The following is a 19,944-nucleotide window of genomic DNA, read 5'->3' as shown; positions in this document are numbered from 1 at the left end:
CTTCCCAGTTGTCCACTCCCGGAATGAACACTGCTGACAGTGCTAGTACGTGATTTTCCGCCCATCGGAGAATCCTTGTGGCTTCTGCCATTGCCATCCTATTTCTTGTGCCGCCCTGTCGATTTACATGGGCAACTGCCGTGATGTTGTCTGACTGGATCAGTACCGGCTGGTGTAGAAGCAGGGATTTTGCCTGACTTAGGGCATTGTAAATGGCCCTTAGTTCCAGAATATTTATGTGTAGGGAAGTCTCCTGACTCGACCATAGTCCTTGGAAGTTTCTTCCCTGTGTGACTGCCCCCCAGCCTCGAAGGCTGGCATCCGTGGTCACCAGGACCCAGTCCTGTATGCCGAATCTGCAGCCCTCTAGAAGATGAGCACTCTGCAGCCACCTCAGCAGAGACACCCTGGTTCTTGGAGACAGGGTTATTAGGCGATGCATCTGAAGATGCGATCCGGACCATTGGTCCAACAGGTCCCACTGAAAGATTCTGGCATGGAACCTGCCGAACGGAATTGCTTCGTAAGAAGCCACCATCTTTCCCAGGACCCGCGTGCAGTGATGCACCGATACCTGTTTTGGTTTCAGGAGGTCTCTGACTAGAGATGACAGCTCCTTGGCTTTCTCCTCCGGGAGAAACACTTTTTTCTGGACTGTATCCAGAATCATACCCAGGAACAGTAGACGTGTCGTCGGAACCAGCTGTGATTTTGGAATATTCAGAATCCAACCGTGCTGGTGTAGCACCTCCTGAGATAGTGCTACTCCCACCAACAACTGCTCCTTGGACCTCGCCTTTATTAGGAGATCGTCCAAGTACGGGATAATTAAAACTCCCTTTTTTCGAAGGAGTATCATCATTTCCGCCATTACCTTGGTAAACACCCTCGGTGCCGTGGAGAGTCCAAACGGCAGCGTCTGGAATTGGTAATGGCAATCCTGTACCACAAATCTGAGGTACTCCTGGTGAGGATAGTAAATGGGGACATGCAGGTAAGCATCCTTGATGTCCAGGGATACCATGTAATCCCCCTCGTCCAGGCTTGCAATAACCGCCCTGAGCGATTCCATCTTGAACTTGAATTTTTTTATGTATGTGTTCAAGGATTTCAAATTTAAAATGGGTCTCGCCGAACCGTCGGTACCACAAACAGTGTGGAATAGCAACCCCGTCCTTGTTGAAGTAGGGGCACCTTGATTATCACCTGCTGGGAATACAGCTTGTGAATTGCCGCTAGCACAGCCTCCCTGTCTGAAGGAGTAATCGGCAAGGCAGATTTTAGGAACCGGTGGGGTGGAGACGCCTCGAATTCCAGTTTGTACCCTTGAGATACTATTTGCAGGATCCAGGGATCCACCTGTGAGCGAGCCCACTGATCGCTGAAATTTTTGAGGCGGCCCCCCACCGTACCTGGCTCCGCCTGTGGAGCCCCACCGTCATGCGGCGGACTTGGAAGAAGCGGGGGAGGACTTTTGCTCCTGGGAACCTGCTGTTTGTTGCAGCCTTTTTCCCCTACCTCTGCCTCTGGACAGAAAGGACCCGCCTTTTCCACGCCTGTTTTTCTGAGTCCGAAAGGACTGTACCTGATAAAACGGCGCCTTTTTAGGCTGTGAGGGAACATGGGGTAAAAATGCTGACTTCCCAGCAGTTGCTGTGGAAACTAGGTCCGAGAGACCATCCCCAAATAACTCCTCACCCTTATAAGGCAAAACTTCCATGTGCCTTTTTGAATCTGCATCCCCTGTCCACTGGCGAGTCCATAAGCCTCTCCTAGCAGAAAATAAGAATTTACTTACCGATAATTCTATTTCTCGGAGTCCGTAGTGGATGCTGGGGTTCCTGAAAGGACCATGGGGGGGATAGCGGCTCCGCAGGAGACAGGGCACAAAAGTAAAGCTTTCCGATCAGGTGGTGTGCACTGGCTCCTCCCCCTATGACCCTCCTCCAAGCCAGTTAGATACTGTGTCCGGACGAGCGTACACAATAAGGGAGGAATTTTGAATCCCGGGTAAGACTCATACCAGCCACACCAATCACACCGTACAACTTGTGATCTAAACCCAGTTAACAGTATGATAACAGCGGAGCCTCTGAAAAGATGGCTCACAACAATAATAACCCGATTTTTGTAACTATGTACAAGTATTGCAGATAATCCGCACTTGGGATGGGCGCCCAGCATCCACTACGGACTCCGAGAAATAGAATTATCGGTAAGTAAATTCTTATTTTCTCTATCGTCCTAGTGGATGCTGGGGTTCCTGAAAGGACCATGGGGATTATACCAAAGCTCCCAAACGGGCGGGAGAGTGCGGATGACTCTGCAGCACCGAATGAGAGAACTCCAGGTCCTCCTTAGCCAGGGTATCAAATTTGTAGAATTTAGCAAACGTGTTTGCCCCTGACCAAGTAGCTGCTCGGCAAAGTTGTAAAGCCGAGACCCCTCGGGCAGCCGCCCAAGATGAGCCCACCTTCCTTGTGGAATGGGCATTTACATATTTTGGCTGTGGCAGGCCTGCCACAGAATGTGCAAGCTGAATTGTATTACACATCCAACTAGCAATAGTCTGCTTAGAAGCAAGAGCACCCAGTTTGTTGGGTGCATACAGGATAACAGCAAGTCAGTTTTCCTGACTCCAGCCGTCCTGGAACATATTTTCAGGGCCCTGACAACATCTAGCAACTTGGAGTCCTCCAAGTCCCTAGTAGGTGCAAGGCACCACAATAAGCTGGTTCAGGTGAAACACTGACACCACCTTAGGGAGAGAACTGGGGACGAGTCCGCAGCTCTGCCCTGTCCGAATGGACAAACAGATATGGGCTTTTTTGAGAAAAAACCACCAATTTGACACTCGCCTGGTCCAGGCCAGGGCCAAGAGCATGGTCACTTTTCATGCGAGATGCTTCAAATCCACAGATTTGACTGGTTTTAAACCAATGTGATTTGAGGAATCCCAGAACTACGTTGAGATCCCACAGTGCCACTGGAGGCACAAAAGGGGGTTGTATATGCAATACTCCCTTGACAAACTTCTGGACTTCAGGAACTGAAGCCAATTCTTTCTGGAAGAAAATCGACAGGGCCGAAATTTGAACCTTAATGGACCCCAATTTGAGGCCCATAGACACTCCTGTTTGCAGGAAATGCAGGAAACGACCGAGTTGAAAATTCTTTGTGGGGCCTTCCTGGCCTCACACCACGCAACATATTTTCGCCACATGTGGTGATAATGTTGTGCGGTCACCTCCTTTCTGGCTTTGACCAGGGTAGGAATGACCTCTTCCGGAATGTTTTTTTCCCTTAGGATCCGGCTTTCCACCGCCATGCCGACAAACGCAGCTGCGGTAAGTCTTGGAACAGACATGGTACTTGCTGAAGCAAGTCCCTTCTTAGCGGCAGAGGCCATAAGACCTCTGTAAGCATCTCTTGAAGTTCCGGGTACCAAGTCCTTCTTGGCCAATCCGGAGCCATGAGTATAGTTCTTACTCCTCTACGTCTTATAATTCTCAGCACCTTAGGTATGAGAAGCAGAGGAGGGAACACATACACCGACTGGTACACCCACGGTGTTACCAGAACGTCCACAGCTATTGCCTGAGGGTCTCTTGACCTGGCGCAATACCTGTCCCGTTTTGTTCAGACGGGACGCCATCATGTCCACCTTTGGTATTTCCCAACGGTTTACAATCATGTGGAAAAAACTTCCCGATGAAGTTTCCACTCTCCCGGGTGGAGGCCGTGCCTGCTGAGGAAGTCTGCTTCCCAGTTTCCATTCCCGGGATGAAACACTGCTGACAGTGCTATCACATGATTTTCCGCCCAGCGAAAAGTCCTTGCAGTTTTTGCCATTGCCCTCCTGCTTCTTGTGTCGCCCTGTCTGTTTACGTGGGCGACTGCCGTGATGTTTTTCCCACTGGATCAATACCGGCTGACCTTGAAGCAGAGGTCTTGCTAAGCTTAGAGCATTATAAATTTACCCTTAGCTCCAGTATATTTATGTGGAGAAAAGTCTCCAGACTTGATCACACTCCCTGGAAATTTTTTCCTTGTGTGACTGCTCCCCAGCCTCTCGGGCTGGGCTCCGTGGTCACCAGCATCCAATCCTGAATGCCGAATCTGCGGCCCTCTAGAAGATGAGCACTCTATAACCACCACAGGAGAGACACCCTTGTCCTTGGATATAGGGTTATCCGCTGATGCATCTGAAGATGCGATCCGGACCATTTGTCCAGCAGATCCCACTGAAAAGTTCTTGCGTGAAATCTGCCGAATGGAATTGCTTCGTAGGAAGCCACCATTTTTACCAGGACCCTTGTGCAATGATGCACTGTTTTTAGGAGGTTCCTGACTAGCTCGGATAACTCCCTGGCTTTCTCTTCCGGGAGAAACACCTTTTTCTGGACTGTGTCCAGAATCATCCCTAGGCACAGCAGACATGTCGTCGGGATCAGCTGCGATTTTGGAATATTTAGAATCCACCCGTGCTGTTGTAGCAGTATCCTAGATAGTGCTACTCCGACCTCCAACTGTTCCCTGGACTATGCCCTTATCAGGAGATCGTCCAAGTAAGGGATAATTAAGACGCCTTTTCTTCGAAGAAGAATCATCATTTCGGCCATTACCTTGGTAAAGACCCGGGGTGCCGTGGACAATCCAAACGGCAGCGTCTGAAACTGATAGTGACAGTTCTGCACCACGAACCTGAGGTACCCTTAGTGAGAAGGGCAAATTTGGGACATAGAGGTAAGCATCCCTGATGTCCCGGGACACTATATAGTCCCCTTCTTCCTGGTTCGTTATCACTGCTCTGAGTGACTCCATCTTGATTTGAACCTTTGTAAGTGTTCAAAAAAATTTTTTAGAATAAGTCTCACCTAGCCTTCTGGCTTCAGTACCACAATATAGTGTGGAATAATACCCCTTTTCTTGTAGTAGGAGGGGTAATTTAATTATCACCTGCTGGGAATACAGCTTGTGAATTTTTTCCCATACTGCCTCCTTGTTGGAGGGAGACCTTGGTAAAGCAGACTTCAGGAGCCTGCGAAGGGGAAACGTCTCGACATTCCAATCTGTACCCCTGGGATACTATTTGTAGGATCCAGGGGTCCTGTACGGTCTCAGCGCCATGCTGAGAACTTGTCAGAAGCGGTGGAACGCTTCTGTTCCTGGGAATGGGCTGCCTGCTGCAGTCTTCTTCCCTTTCCTCTATCCCTGGGCAGATATGATCTTATAGGGACGAAAGGACTGAGGCTGAAAAGACGGTGTCTTTTTCTGCAGAGATGTGACTTAGGGTAAAAACGGTGGATTTTCCAGCAGTTGCCGTGGCCACCAGGTCCGATGGACCGACCCCAAATAACTCCTCTTCCTTTATACGGCAATACACCTCTGTGCCGTTTGGAATCTGCATCACCTGACCACTGTCGTGTCCATAACATCTTCTGGCAGTTATGGACATCGCATTTACTCTTGATGCCAGAGTGCAAATATCCCTCTGTGCATCTCGCATATATAGAAATGCATCCTTTAAATGCTCTATAGTCAATAAAATACTGTCCCTGTCAAGGGTATCAATATTTTTAGTCAGGGAATCCGACCAAGCCACCCCAGCTCTGCACATCCAGGCTGAGGCGATCGCTGGTCGCAGTATAACACCAGTATGTGTGTATATACTTTTTATGATATTTTCCAGCCTCCTGTCAGCTGGTCCTTGAGGACGGCCCTATCTATAGACGGTACCGCCACTTGTTTTGATAAGCGTGTGAGCGCCTTATCCACCCTAAGGGGTGTTTCCCAACGCGCCCTTCTGGCGGGAAAGGGTATACCGCCCATAATTTTCTATCGGGGGGAACCCACGCATCATCACACACTTTATTTAATTTATCTGATTCAGGAAAAACTATGGTAGTTTTTTCACATCCCACATAATACCCTCTTTTGTGGTACTTGTAGTATCAGAAATATGTAACACCTCCTTCATTGCCTTTAACGTGTGGCCCTAATAAGGAATACGTTTGTTTATTCACCGTCGACACTGGATTCAGTGTCCCTGTCTGTGTCTGTGTCGACCGACTAAAGTAAACGGGCGTTTTAAAACCCCTGACGGTGTTTTTGAGACGTCTGGACCGGTACCAATTGTTTGTCGGCCGTCTCATGTCGTCAACCGACCTTGCAGCGTGTTGACATTATCACGTAATTCCCTAAATAAGCCATCCATTCCGGTGTCGACTCCCTAGAGAGTGACATCACCATTACAGGCAATTGCTCCGCCTCCTCACCAACATCGTCCTCCTACATGTCGACACACACGTACCGACACACAGCGCACACACAGGGAATGCTCTGATAGAGGACAGGACCCACTAGCCCTTTGGAGAGACAGAGGGAGAGTTTGCCAGCACACACCAAAAACGCTATAATTATATAGGGACAACCTTATATAAGTGTTTTCCCTTATAGCATCTTTTTTATATATTTCTAACGCCAAATTAGTGCCCCCCCTCTCTGTTTTAACCCTGTTTCTGTAGTGCAGTGCAGGGGAGAGCCTGGGAGCCTTCCCTCCAGCCTTTCTGTGAGGGAAAATGGCGCTGTGTGCTGAGGAGATAGGCCCCGCCCCTTTTTCGGCAGCCTCGTCTCCCGCTCTTAACGGATTCTGGCAGGGGTTAAATATCTCCATATAGCCTCCGGAGGCTATATGTGAGGTATTTTTAGCCAAAATAGGTATTCATTTGCCTCCCAGGGCGCCCCCCTCCCAGCGCCCTGCACCCTCAGTGACTGCCGTGTGAAGTGTGCTGAGAGGAAAATGGCGCACAGCTGCAGTGCTGTGCGCTACCTTTAGAAGACTGAGGAGTCTTCTGCCGCCGATTCTGGACCTCTTCTTACTTCAGCATCTGTAAGGGGGCCGGCGGCAAGGCTCCGGTGACCATCCAGGCTGTACCTGTGATCGTCCCTCTGGAGCTGATGTCCAGTAGCCAACTTTTCTAAGCAGCTCTTTAGGAGAGCCACCTAGATTGCACCCTTCTCGGCCGGGCACAAAAATCTAACTGGCTTGGAGGAGGGTCATAGGGGGAGGAGCCAGTGCACACCACCTGATCGGAAAGCTTTACTTTTGTGCCCTGTCTCCTGCGGAGCCGCTATCCCCCCCATGGTCCTTTCAGGAACCCCAGCATCCACTAGGACGATAGAGAAAATGACAATGCACTTATTTTAGATGCCAGCCGGCAGATCTCCCTCTGTGCATCTCTCATGTATAAGACTGAGTCTTTTATATGCTCTATCAATATTTTCTGACAGGGAATCTGACCACGCAGCGGCAGCACTGCACATCCATGCTGACGCAATAGCTGGTCTAAGTATAATGCCTGAGTGTGTATATACAGACTTCAGGATCGCCTCCTGCTTTCTATCAGCAGGTTCCTTGAGGGAGGCCGTATCCGGAGACGGTAGTGCCACCTTTTTTGACAAACGTGTGAGCGCTTTATCCACCCTAGGGGGTGTCTCCCAACGTGACCTATCCTCTGGCGGGAAAGGGAACGCCATTAGTAACTTCTTAGAGATTACCAATCTTTTATCAGGGAAAGCCCATGCTTCTTCACACACTTCATTTAATTCTTCTGATGGGGGAAAAACTACGGGTAGTTTTTTCTCCCCAAACATAATACCCTTTTTAGTGGTACCTGGGTTTATATCAGAAATTTGTAACACCTCTTTCATTGCTTCAATCATGCAACGAATGGCCTTAGTGGACATTAGACTAGACTCATCGTCGTCGACACTGGTGTCAGTATCCGTGTCGACATCCGCGTCTGCCATCTGAGGTAGCGGGCGTTTTAGAGCCCCCGATGGCCTTTGAGACGCCTGGACAGGCACGAGCTGAGAAGCTGGCTGTCCCGCATTTGGCATGTCGTCAAATTTATTGTGTAAGGAGTCGACACGTGCACGCAATTCCTTCCATAAGTCCATCCACTCAGGTGTCTGCCCCGCAGGGGGTGACATCCCTTCTATAGGCATCTGCTCCGCCTCCACATCATTATCCTCATCAAACATGTCGACACAGCCGTACCGACACACCGCACACACAGGGAATGCTCTAACAGAGGACAGGACCCACAAAAGCCCTTTGGGGAGACAGAGTGAGAGTATGCCAGCACACACCAGAGCGCTATATAATGCAGGGACTAACTGAATTATGTCCCCTATAGCTGCTGTTATATATACTGCGCCTAAATTTAGTGCCCCCCCTCTCTTTTTTACCCTTTTCTGTAGTGTAGACTGCAGGGGAGAGCCAGGGAGCTTCCTTCTAGCGGAGCTGTGAAGGAGAAATGGTGCCAGTGTGCTGAGGGAGATAGCTCCGCCCCTTTTTCGCGGACTTTTCTCCCGCTTTTTTATGGATTCTGGCAGGGGTAATTATCACATATATAGCCTCTGGGGCTATATATTGTGGTATTTTTGCCAGCCAAGGTGTTTTTATTGCTGCTCAGGGCGCCCCCCCCTAGCGCCCTGCACCCTCAGTGACCGGAGTGTGAAGTGTGTATGAGGAGCAATGGCGCACAGCTGCAGTGCTGTGCGCTACCTTGGTGAAGACTGATGTCTTCTGCCGCCGATTTTCCGGACTTCTTCTTGCTTCTGGCTCTGTAAGGGGGACGGCGGCGCGGCTCAGGGACCGAACACCAAGGCCAGTTCCATGCGGTCGATCCCTCTGGAGCTAATGGTGTCCAGTAGCCTAAGAAGCCCAAGCTAGCTGCAAGCAGGTAGGTTCGCTTCTTCTCCCCTTAGTCCCTCGCTGCAGTGAGCCTGTTGCCAGCAGGTCTCACTGTAAAATAAAAAACCTAATTATATACTTTCTTTTTAGAAGCTCAGGAGAGCCCCTAGTGTGCATCCAACCTCGGCCGGGCACAAAATCTAACTAAGGCTTGGAGGAGGGTCATAGTGGGAGGAGCCAGTGCACACCAGGTGACCTAAAAGCTTTCTTTAGTTGTGCCCAGTCTCCTGCGGAGCCGCTATTCCCCATGGTCCTTTCGGAGTTCCCAGCATCCACTAGGACGTCAGAGAAACAACAATATACAAGTTTTTTTTTTTTTTTCATTTCCCTTGAAAAACTTTGGAGATATATCACATGTATGGAATATATGTGCAAACACCTTCTAAAGGATCACATTTTTCCTAGACCAGAATTATATACCATACGAGTCACTTTCCAGGAGTAGATTTGTCATCGCCGCATGAAACCTCATAAGATCCTTCAAGGCATCTAATATTGATTTGTCTCAATAACTGATGTTTCTCGTCTCCCAGAAGCCCCAGTGGAATTGGCTGTCAATCATGTTTAGCTCATCAGAATCTCTGCTTAATCTGTCTCCATCCCATTTACACTCCATGATGTTGATGCAGAGCTGAAAGCAAGTCAGCCGTAATTATACTTGTAATGGTTGCGAGGAGGGAATGTGTCATTTCAGACATATGTAGAGCTGTAAGCGATCACCCATATTGGTATGCTTGGGTATCATAGGGCCTAATTCAGACTGGATAGCTGCAGCGATCACAGTCTGAAGCCCTTTGAGGAGTGCGCACGTGCACCCCAGAAGCCCAGTCAGATGCTAAAAGCATCACTGGACTGCAATCACCTCTGACTGAATGACAGGCAGAGGCGGTTATGAGGCGTGCCAACGGCGTTAGAACGCCGTTGGCAGAGTGCGGTCCGAACCAAGCAGGCATGTCCGGACCGTTGCAGGGCCGGGACGCAACCAATCAGAATCCAGGTATTATCTTCTAGGTGCTAGATAAATGGGAAGTAGAATCTGATTGTTTGCTAAGGGCAACATCCCATCTTAAATAGAACTCCCATCTTCGTAAATGTACCCCTATGTCTTAGCTCCAGTGTGCCAAGGTGGCCTAACGCAGCATGTTCCTGCAGAGTGAAAATGGTTGTGTGTCTACAAAGGAAGGAAAGCCTCTAAAAACGTGCCATTGTTACCCCATTATAATAATCTCACGCCAGGAAAAAAAATTATCTGTTCAGTAAAACCTACTCCATCATCAGCAAAGAGCACTGTGCGCCATCAATCCCCTGTAGTCGCTGCAAACGCGCCATTTCTTCCTCTACAGACTCATGCACTGTGGTAAAAGTCTAGCTCAGGCCTGGCCAAGCTGTGGCTCTCCAGCTGTTGTGGAACTACAAGTCCCAGCATGCCCTGCCACAGTTTTATCATTAGCTAATAACAAAACTGTGGCAGGGCATGCTGGAATTTGTAGTTTCATAACAGCTGGAGAGCCACAAGTCGGCCAGGCCTGGTCTAGATGTACAAGAGCAAATTAAGGCACTTGGCATCCCAAAGAGAATCAGCCTTTCTGCACTTTGTAAATGGCTCCATCTCTGTGGAAATAACAAGTGCCATTTAACTTTAAACTCCCAACTACCCTAGTTTAGGGAACACAGTCCTGTTTTTCAGAGGCCCATCCCACTGTTCAGGATTTTTGGCATTATTCCAGAACATTTGAGAGATGTGTCCCAATAGAGGGGTGAGGCATACCTCTGGGATGTGGGTCTGACATAGTCATGCCTCTATAGCAGGCCTGGCCAACCTGTGGCTCTCCAGATGTTGTGAAACTACACATCCCAGCATGCCCTGCCAGTTTTAGCATTCCCTAATAGAAAAACTGTGGCAAAGCATGATGGGACTTGTAGTTTTACAACAGCTGGAGAGCCACAGGTTGGCCAGGCCTGCTCTACAGGATGTGACCATGTTCTATCGTCATGTGTGAACAGCACGTCTTGGTTTGAAAGGTCTAAAGGTTAGGAAGCATGCTGTAATGCAGGTTATTAACATTTAAATTACTAAAAGTATTTACTGTCCAATCCTTGAGCAGCTGAGGAGTTCTCGGACACACAGCTCTTGCTCATGGGGTGCCCACCGGGAGGAAGTGCCCGGTCGGGTCTTGTGCCGCCAAGAAAGTGTAATGATTGCCCCAAGACAGTGTGTCCATAACCCATTCAGCTGGGGCGCAGCATGTAGAGCGGGCCACTTCATACACAACAGGGCGTGTCTACAAAGCTATTACAGATGTTAATGTGAGCACCAAGATAAGCACAGAGGCAGCTCTTTCATAAATAATGGTCCATGCACAAAATGGCTGCCTCCTCCATGTGCAAATGTAGAGTACAGCTCAAAACATGTTTGCACCGAGTCACCCCTGGAACAAAAACATAAAAGACACAGACTTAAGAAGGAAGATTGAAAACATTTTACTTTTAGAAGGTAGGCGTGGAAAAAAGCAAACTAAGAACCATTAGCAGAAAATGTGAGGAAGACCTAAATAACACACCCCTTCCTTACACTAGAACACAGGCTACTCACCAACCCCCCTACTCATACCAATTTCCCAACCATAGCTTCCCCTTTCACATAACAAGAAATCTCAACTTGTCTAAGGGTTAACCCTTTGTGTAAGGCTCATGGTACAATTGGTTTGCATATACTAGCACCCATTGAGGGCTCCACTCATGATGACAATCCAGATTTCCATAGACTCCACTGAGGCCGTGCTAACTCTAGGAAAACAGCTGTTTCTGTGCCTGGGCACAATAAATAACGGGAGGCAGCGATAAGGGAGAGCGCCGCTGACTCAGCAACCCTCGGGACTGCTCTAGCCATTGACCCGGTAATTGACATGAATCTCTGGTTTTACATCACACACAAAAGACAAGAGCTGCTCCAGGACCGTCTCTCTGTTCTTCCTGTAGTCCTCCTCGATGACGGACATCTTCTCCAAGGTTTCTTTCTCCATCTCTTCACTGCAGCTACCATGGGAGCCCAAAGCCTGTAAGATGAGATAGAGACAGATCAAGACATGGGACAGCAACGGAGAGAACACCGTACAGTGGGGCTAATTCAGATGCTGCAGTGCGTTTTCGCACAGTGGCCGATCAGGTCTGAACTGCGCATGTGCCGCATTGCGCCGTCGCATGCCAGAGATGCAATCGGCATCTCTGACCAGCGATCCCCTCTTCCTGATTGATCGCTGGACCAGCCACCGTTTTTGGGATGCGGTTCATGCAACGCAGATGGGGGCTGGCCGCGGCGGCTGCGTGACCACTGCTACACGGAGTAACGGTACGCACCCTCACCATTACAAGAAAATACACTTACACCCCTAGCACAGAGGGAGCCCCTGGTCAAAAATCCAGTGACTAAAAGATACCTTTAGACGCGTAACCACACAGCTCCAACACGCAAGTCACCTGATTAAATATCCTACCAGTTCTCATCTGATTGCATCTGTAACACAGATAGCTGTATACCATCCTCGCAACCCCTTAATACGTACGTGTGGTACGCCGGCAAAGTTGACCACTGAAAAGGGGAAACCACAAGTGGCTTAAAGATACCTTTAGAGGCTTATATGCACAATTTTATTTTGTAAGTTAGGAACGACACCTGACTGGATAACTATTCATCTCTTGACCTTACAAAAATAAGAACGTGTTTTTACACTATAACAGTTACTGCACAAGCATTTCAATTCCTGGAACTCCATTCCAGTGCTCCGGTAAAGCACACCTTTGAGATTAACATAGTTGTAGAATACTTAACAAAAAAAAAAAATTGTTTTGCATGTACCCAGAAGCATCTCATCAGATAACAAGGAGGATGAACAAATCTGACACCAGAACTCAAAATCCACTTGTATAGATAAGTATCGAAACCTCTTTAACCTAATAACTCGCCATCCATGAGATAACGGTAGCGCCATTTTCTTCACTCATCTCACTTTTCCGGTAATTTGAAATATATTTACATTAATTAAATTTGCCGCTAGTGCTTGTGTTGTAGACACGTGGACTTGTGCCGCCACGTCTTATTATAAATGTAATCACTTTTCGATTGAAATCAACAGTTCACTGTACCGAAGCCGAGCAAGCAAAATGGCAGCTTCCACCTAACTTAATGCATTTTTCTTTCTTTCATCAAAATAACATACACTAGGTTTACTGAGCATTTCTAAAAGATATAGGGGCATATGTACTAAGTCTTGGAAAATGATGAAGTGGAGAGAGATAAAGTACCAGCCAATCAGCTCCTGTCATTTTTATGACATTTAATATAGCAACCTCTACAGCATGGGGTTTCTATCACTGTACACATGATGTTCCATCACCAGCTAAATACATACAGCGGCTTCTTTAGCTTTGAACTCTTTCTCTCGCTGCAGCCGGTACTGCTCGATCTCAGCCTGCGCTTCCTCTTTGGCTTGTTTCAGACGTCTGTTCTTTCCTGGATTACAAGAAAATAGAGAACGCAAGTCACTAGGCATTCCACACGGGATCCGGTCTGAAGATCGACAGTGTCTAGGTCGACAATGTTTAGGTCGACCACTATAGGTCGACATGGATGGAAGGTCGACAGGGTTTCTAGGTCGACATGAGTTTTTCACTTTTTTTTTTTTTGTGGATTTTTTCATACTTAACGATCCAAGTGGACTACGATTGGAACGGTAAAGTGTGCCGAGCGAAGCGGTAGCGGAGCGAAGGCACCATGCCCGAAGCATGGCGAGCGAAGCAAGGGGACGCGGTGCACTAATTTGGGATCCCATTCACTCTACGAAGGAAACGACCCAAATTTTTTTTTAAAATTCCTCATGTCGACCTTTAGACCTGTCGACCTAGCACATGTCGACCTAGAAACCCTGTCGACCTTCCATCCATGTCGACCTAGTGACTGTCGACCTATAGTGGTCGACCTAAACACTGTCGATAAAACGAACCACACCCTTCCACACGGTCACCTGGAGCAGTCAAACCCAATCCTCAAGACACACCAACAGTCCAGTATTTACGTATGTCCAAGCATCAGCACCGTGTTGCTTGATTAGTACTTCAGCTGTTTGGATTTAACCATCTGTGCTCAAGCAAGGATATACTTAAATCATGGACTGTTAGTGTGCCTTGAGGACCTAGTTTCAAAAGCACTGATCTGTAGCGCCATAAACACTTTAGCCCATGGGTCTTCAACCTGCGGCCCTCCAGCTGCTGTGGAACTACACATCCCAGCATGCCCTGCCTCAGTTTAATAGCAACACAGTGGCAGGGCATGCTGGGAAGTGTCGTTTCACAGCAGCTGGAGGGCCACAGGTTGAAGACCCATGCTTTAGCCATAACCTTCTTAGCTGGAACTTGACTGGTCACATTTATCTCCTGTAGGGTGAGCTGGGTATAGACAGGAGCAATGGCTGGACGTGTCACACAAACAGGAAGTGAAGCAAAACCTTACTAGGTATACCTACAGGTGCAACGAGGAACGTATTGTACACTGTTACTGCAAAGGGGATACTTTTGTTTAGTGCGCTTTGCACGGATCGTTTAACACAGTGTTTCTTAACTCAGCCTGAAGCCAGGGCCGGCTAACAATGCATGATTCTGTTATATCCCTGTATGAGGAAAAGGCTGGGATTAGTGACGCATGCTTTCAATATATTAATGTATGAAGACGGCAAGGTTCATCCATAGCACCGATAACCATGTTTAGGCAACAGCATGTAGTTAGTTCCGGGTGACCAGGGCTGAGATCTGATCAATAATGCTTCTCCAACTCTAGATCCATTGGTCAGAAGTCATAGTGTGTGAGGCATTATATATATATATATATATATATATATATATATATATATATATAATCCGAGACCATCATGCTGTTAGCTGGCATGCTGACTGGATGTCTGCGGTGACTGTCTTGAAAAAGACCTTATAGGTCGAAACGTCGACTATCTATTGATGACTGCGATGAACTAATAAAAGCCTTTTAATTTATTGGACTGGTGAGTGCCCTCTTTTGAGATCTCTTTGGTCTCGGATACCTGGTATATGTGAAACTCTCCTTGGGGTTTTTTGAGGAGCACCCCTATATATGGATTTTTCTGATGTGAGTGCGGACTTTCAAAGAAATATATACATATATATATACATATATATACACACACACACACACATCGACGTTTCGGGGATTTTAACCCCTTTTTCAAGATGTGTAGAAGCGTGTGTGAAAAAGTGTAAAAGACTCACCTTAAATAGAGAAGAACACCACCAACCCAGAGGAAGTGCTGCCGCTCCGGGACCCGCCGTGGACGCCGGACCGCACAGGGAGATGACGCGTCAGTGCGTCAGAAGGACGTCGCATAGACAGGTTGCTAGGCGACATCGGAAAAACAGTAAACACCCGACCAAAAGCCGCTGTGAAAGAAAAATCAGACACGTGATACTATCACAGAGAACCTCCAGGGTGCAGGCATGCAAAAAAAAGGGACACAAATGGATACTCCAGGCTATATAATAAAAATAGAACATTTGAGCCCAGAGGTTAAATGTAATAGGTCACCCTGTGTAAGAGGTAATAAGTAACGATAGAACGAGTCAGCACTCATCATGGGACATATATCAGTGTGACAGGGATAAGGTACATCACTATAATTCTAACATACAGGCGATATTATCCCTATATTATAGGTATATAACATGCTAATAATATTGATGTTCACTTAATGCACATTATAAATGTCCATTAGCCAAAAGTACTCCACACGATTCTCTCATTCAAGCCCGTAGGATGCATGGTGCCCAACTTAAAGATCCAAGTTGATTCCTTCTTTAGAAGCAGGCCCTCTCTGTCACCTCCCCGTAACGATTTAGGAACCTCGTCTATGATGATGTGTTTAAGCCCAGACAGGGTATGTTGAGCTTCAAAGAAATGTCTGGCTACAGGCTGATCTGAGGCTTTTCCAGACAATGCAGCCTTAATTGCGGACCGGTGAAGGGCCATTCGTTCTCTTAGGGTCCTGATTGTTTTACCCACGTAGCAAAGGCCACATGGGCAAATGATCAAATAAATAATAAAAGTGGAAGTACAGGTCACTGTGTGTCGAATGTAGATTTTTCTGTTGGTTAATGGCAACGTGAACACTGAACCTGTCAGCATGTGGGTGCAAGTGGTGCAACCCAAGCACCGATAGCAACCAGGTTTTTTTTAAATGAATGTATCACCCTTAGGGACATCTGTGGATTTGGGAAACTTGGAAATGTCGGTGTGTACAAGCAAGTCCCGTAAGTTGCGTCCCCTTCTGTAGCTCATCATGGGAGTTTTATGTTTGAATGGTAGTTGTGAATCAGTGGACACTATGGGCCACAAGGCCCTATTGGCTCGATTCAATACAGAGCTTGAGGTGTCGTAAACTGTGATCCACGGTATTCTCTTCTCTAGTGTTCTCTCCTTTGGTTGCATCAAACCACTTCGGGGCATTTTCAACACCTCTTTCTTGGTGGCTTCCAAGGAAGTGCAGTCATAGCCTCTTGCTATGAATTTTTGTATTAGCCTATCCAACTCGTTCTCCAAACTCTCTGGTTGGTTATGAATGCGAGCTATTCTGATCATCTGTGACCTAGGCAATCCTTGCTTCAAGGGCCTAGGATGATGGCTGTTAGCTTGAAGAAGGGTATTTTTGTCCGTCGGTTTGTGATAGGCACTGGTGCATAATGTGCCATCTTGTATGGTAACCAGAACATCAAGATAGTTGATGGACGTGGCCGATATCTGGTGGGTGATCCTTATGGGAGATGGTCTTGCGTTAATAGAAGACAGCAACTTCTCCAGCAGAGCCTTGCTTCCTGTCCATATGATGAACAAGTCATCAATATACCTGGTAAAAAGTGCTATATGGGCTGACAGCTCCTCATCTTGGAAAAACATCTTGACCTCCTCCTTCAGCATGTAGACGTTGGCGTATGACGGAGCCACATTACTTCCCATCGCACAGCCGGTTCTCTGTTGGTAGAACCGGCCGTCGAAAAGGAAGTAGTTCCTGGTAAGGGTTAATTCTAGTAATGTCATGTAGAGATCAAGGTTGACGTCAGACATTTTTTCTTCAACCAGAAAAGTTCTCATGGCTGCCAGCCCATCAGTATGCGGAATACTGGTATACAGGCTGCAGATGTCTACTGTACACAAAAGTGCCCCGGCTGGAACTGAGCCAAATGTTTCCAAAGCATGTAAAAAAGAAGTGGTATCCTTGAGGCAAGTCGGTTGTTTAAGTACCAGAGGTTGTACTATGGTGTCAAGAAATTGTGAGATGGGTTGATACAGCGACTGTCGCGCCGAAATGATGGGGGAATGAGAGAATCGTGTGGAGTACTTTTGGCTAATGGACATTTATAATGTGCATTAAGTGAACATCAATATTATTAGCATGTTATATACCTATAATATAGGGATAATATCGCCTGTATGTTAGAATTATAGTGATGTACCTTATCCCTGTCACACTGATATATGTCCCATGATGAGTGCTGACTCGTTCTATCGTTACTCATTACCTCTTACACAGGGTGACCTATTACATTTAACCTCTGGGCTCAAATGTTCTATTTTTATTATATAGCCTGGAGTATCCATTTGTGTCCCTTTTTTTTGCATGCCTGCACCCTGGTGGTTCTCTGTGATAGTATCACGTCTCTGATTTTTCTTTCACAGCGGCTTTTGGTCGGGTGTTTACTGTTTTTCCGATGTCGCCTAGCAACCTGTCTATGCGACGTCCTTCTGACGCACTGACGCGTCATCTCCCTGTGCGGTCCGGCGTCCACGGCGGGTCCCGGAGTGGCAGCACTTCCTCTGGGTTGGTGGTGTTCTTCTCTATTTAAGGTGAGTCTTTTACACTTTTTCACACACGCTTCTACACATCTTGAAAAAGGGGTTAAAATCCCCGAAACGTCGATGTATTGATTTTGATGTTTCAATTATAACTAACTTTTTGACAAGACCTCGAGTGCCGCAGCCTTCTTTAATTTACTATTGATTCCGTTACTGGAGGCACCGGGGCAGATCTTACATTACAAACAGAGTGCCGGGCTGAATTTCAACAATATATATATATATATATATATATATATATATATATATATATATATATATATATATATATATATATAATAAACTTTCTCCATGAAAACCCTAATTACTAATGGGTGCGCATACATCAAGCCTCTCAGGCCTATTTTTGGTGCAGCAGTGCCACAATGGACCCTAGTGTCGGTATGCCATTACTCTGGGACCCTGTATCAGTGGGCTTTCATGTTTAGACCCCATAACTATTGATTTCGAAAATAATATACTGAGGCCCATTTATCAAAGAATGATAAAACTCGTTGCATATGATTAATGGTGCTCCAGCCAATCAGCTCCCAACTGTTATTTTTCAAACACGACAGTTAGGAGCTAATTGGCTGGGGCACCGTTTCTTAGACACAAGTTTTTTCACTTGTTTCTAAATGATTCCCATTGTCAGGTAGCCCCTGAAACATTCTGTGACTTAATGGCAGCACAGTGGTTAGCACTGCTATCTCACAGCACTGGGGTTAGGACGGAGTTCAATTTCCAACCATGGGCCCAATTTCCATACACGCTCCAAAAAAAAAAAAAATGGTATTTTGACAAATGTGCTCACCTAATCAGCCACTTTATCGCTCAGCCATGCACCCACCCTAAAGGTGGGTACACATTGGCCGATATATCGCGGGTCCGTCAGCAAGTGTGTACGGGCGATGCGTCTGTGAACTCCGTCGTTCACAGACGTATCGGGTCGGCCCCATGCACAGCCGACAGCCAATATATCTACCGATATATTGGCGCTTTGGTGTGTGTGTACGACCGCCCGTACACATGCTGCGGCAGCCGGCGATGATTGACAGCTGAACTGGAGTTCATGACGTCAGTCCCAGACGGATCGGGCAGTGTGTATGCTCCACACACTGCCCGATCTGTCCATAGATATATCTGCCGATCAATTGATCGGCAGATATATCTACCAGTGTCTACCCACCTTAAGAGTACATGGAGGACGGCATTTTTTTTAAAACAAAAAACTTCATAGGTCGATTTCTCCTGGCGGTATCTGAATAAAATAAAAAAAAACCTCTAACGCCAGAATACGCCTAGCATTATGTAGCCAAGAATCCCATTCAGGTGAATGGAGGGGAGTTTTAGGAGCATATATCTGAGGAAGGTCAGTCGGCCATACTGAAAACACAGCAAGAAGGGCGGGGGGCACTGAAGCCTCACGCAGGTATTATTAATACAAGGGCCATACACATACCTATTGTTTATCATTATTGCACATTAAAAATACATGTTGTAGTGGAATCCGATGCCCTGTATGCATAGTGGATACCTCCCTTTTATACAGATATGAGATGACTGGCAGACCCCGCACCCTGAGCTGTATTAGTAGAAAGCAGTAGTAGGTATCATGTGTCTCTCTCCATGTATGTGGAACTACAACTCCCAGCCTGCTCCACTTAAAAAAAAAAATGACTTTGTAGGGCATGCTGGGACTTGTAGTCCCAGCAGGACAGAAGACACCCAGTGTATCTAGGCCAGGTGTAGACTGATTGTTAGAGAGGGAGTAACAGGTGACCAGGGGAGGGAGGGGGTACTGCACACACAGAACCATAGTAACTATGACGCTCACGTTTCCTGGCCTCCCCCACTCGCTCTGCCGCTCTCTTCTCCGCCTGGAGCAGCTGCTGGATCCCCGCGGACTGACTGGCCATGGTACGCTGACTCGCCGGCTCTGCACACACTCAGCACCGCGGCCGCGATCGGATGATGATGAATGAGCAGGAGCAGCAGCAACAGGATCTATGGACGGGTCAGGTGACCAGCTAGCAAGAAGACGTCACTGCTGCAACACGTGACCACGCCCTGACTTGTCTACGCCCTGTTGGGCTCTGGCTGTGCCAGTCGTCACATGATATAACTGGTCACATGACCTAAAGGCTTGGGACATGGGACTCTGCATAAGGACTGTTATTTTAGTAAGTGTATAGGAAAACCAGATACAGCTATATTGCACGAGTCTTTTGCCAGGGACTTAGTAATTATACATTATCTGAGTAGTTGCTTTGTG

At 47.3% G+C, this 19,944-nt stretch overlaps 1 protein-coding gene across 1 annotated transcript; it reads right to left on the bottom strand.

The window, feature by feature from the left end:
* Positions 1-11,226: 11,226 nt before the first annotated feature.
* On the bottom strand, positions 11,227-19,732 carry ATP6V1G1 (ATPase H+ transporting V1 subunit G1). Its single transcript, XM_063936431.1, has 3 exons — positions 19,507-19,732; positions 13,171-13,271; positions 11,227-11,817 (listed from the first exon to the last, which is right to left on the bottom strand). Exons 1-3 carry the CDS (start codon positions 19,586-19,588, stop codon positions 11,644-11,646), a joined length of 357 nt encoding a protein of 118 aa, XP_063792501.1. The 5' UTR covers positions 19,589-19,732; the 3' UTR covers positions 11,227-11,643.
* Between the last annotated feature and the right edge of the window lie 212 nt (positions 19,733-19,944).

This window comes from Pseudophryne corroboree, chromosome 8 (assembly GCF_028390025.1).
Source record: "Pseudophryne corroboree isolate aPseCor3 chromosome 8, aPseCor3.hap2, whole genome shotgun sequence".
In the NCBI taxonomy this organism is placed as follows: Eukaryota; Metazoa; Chordata; class Amphibia; order Anura; family Myobatrachidae; genus Pseudophryne; species Pseudophryne corroboree.
This window is presented reverse-complemented; position numbering and strand designations above follow the sequence as displayed.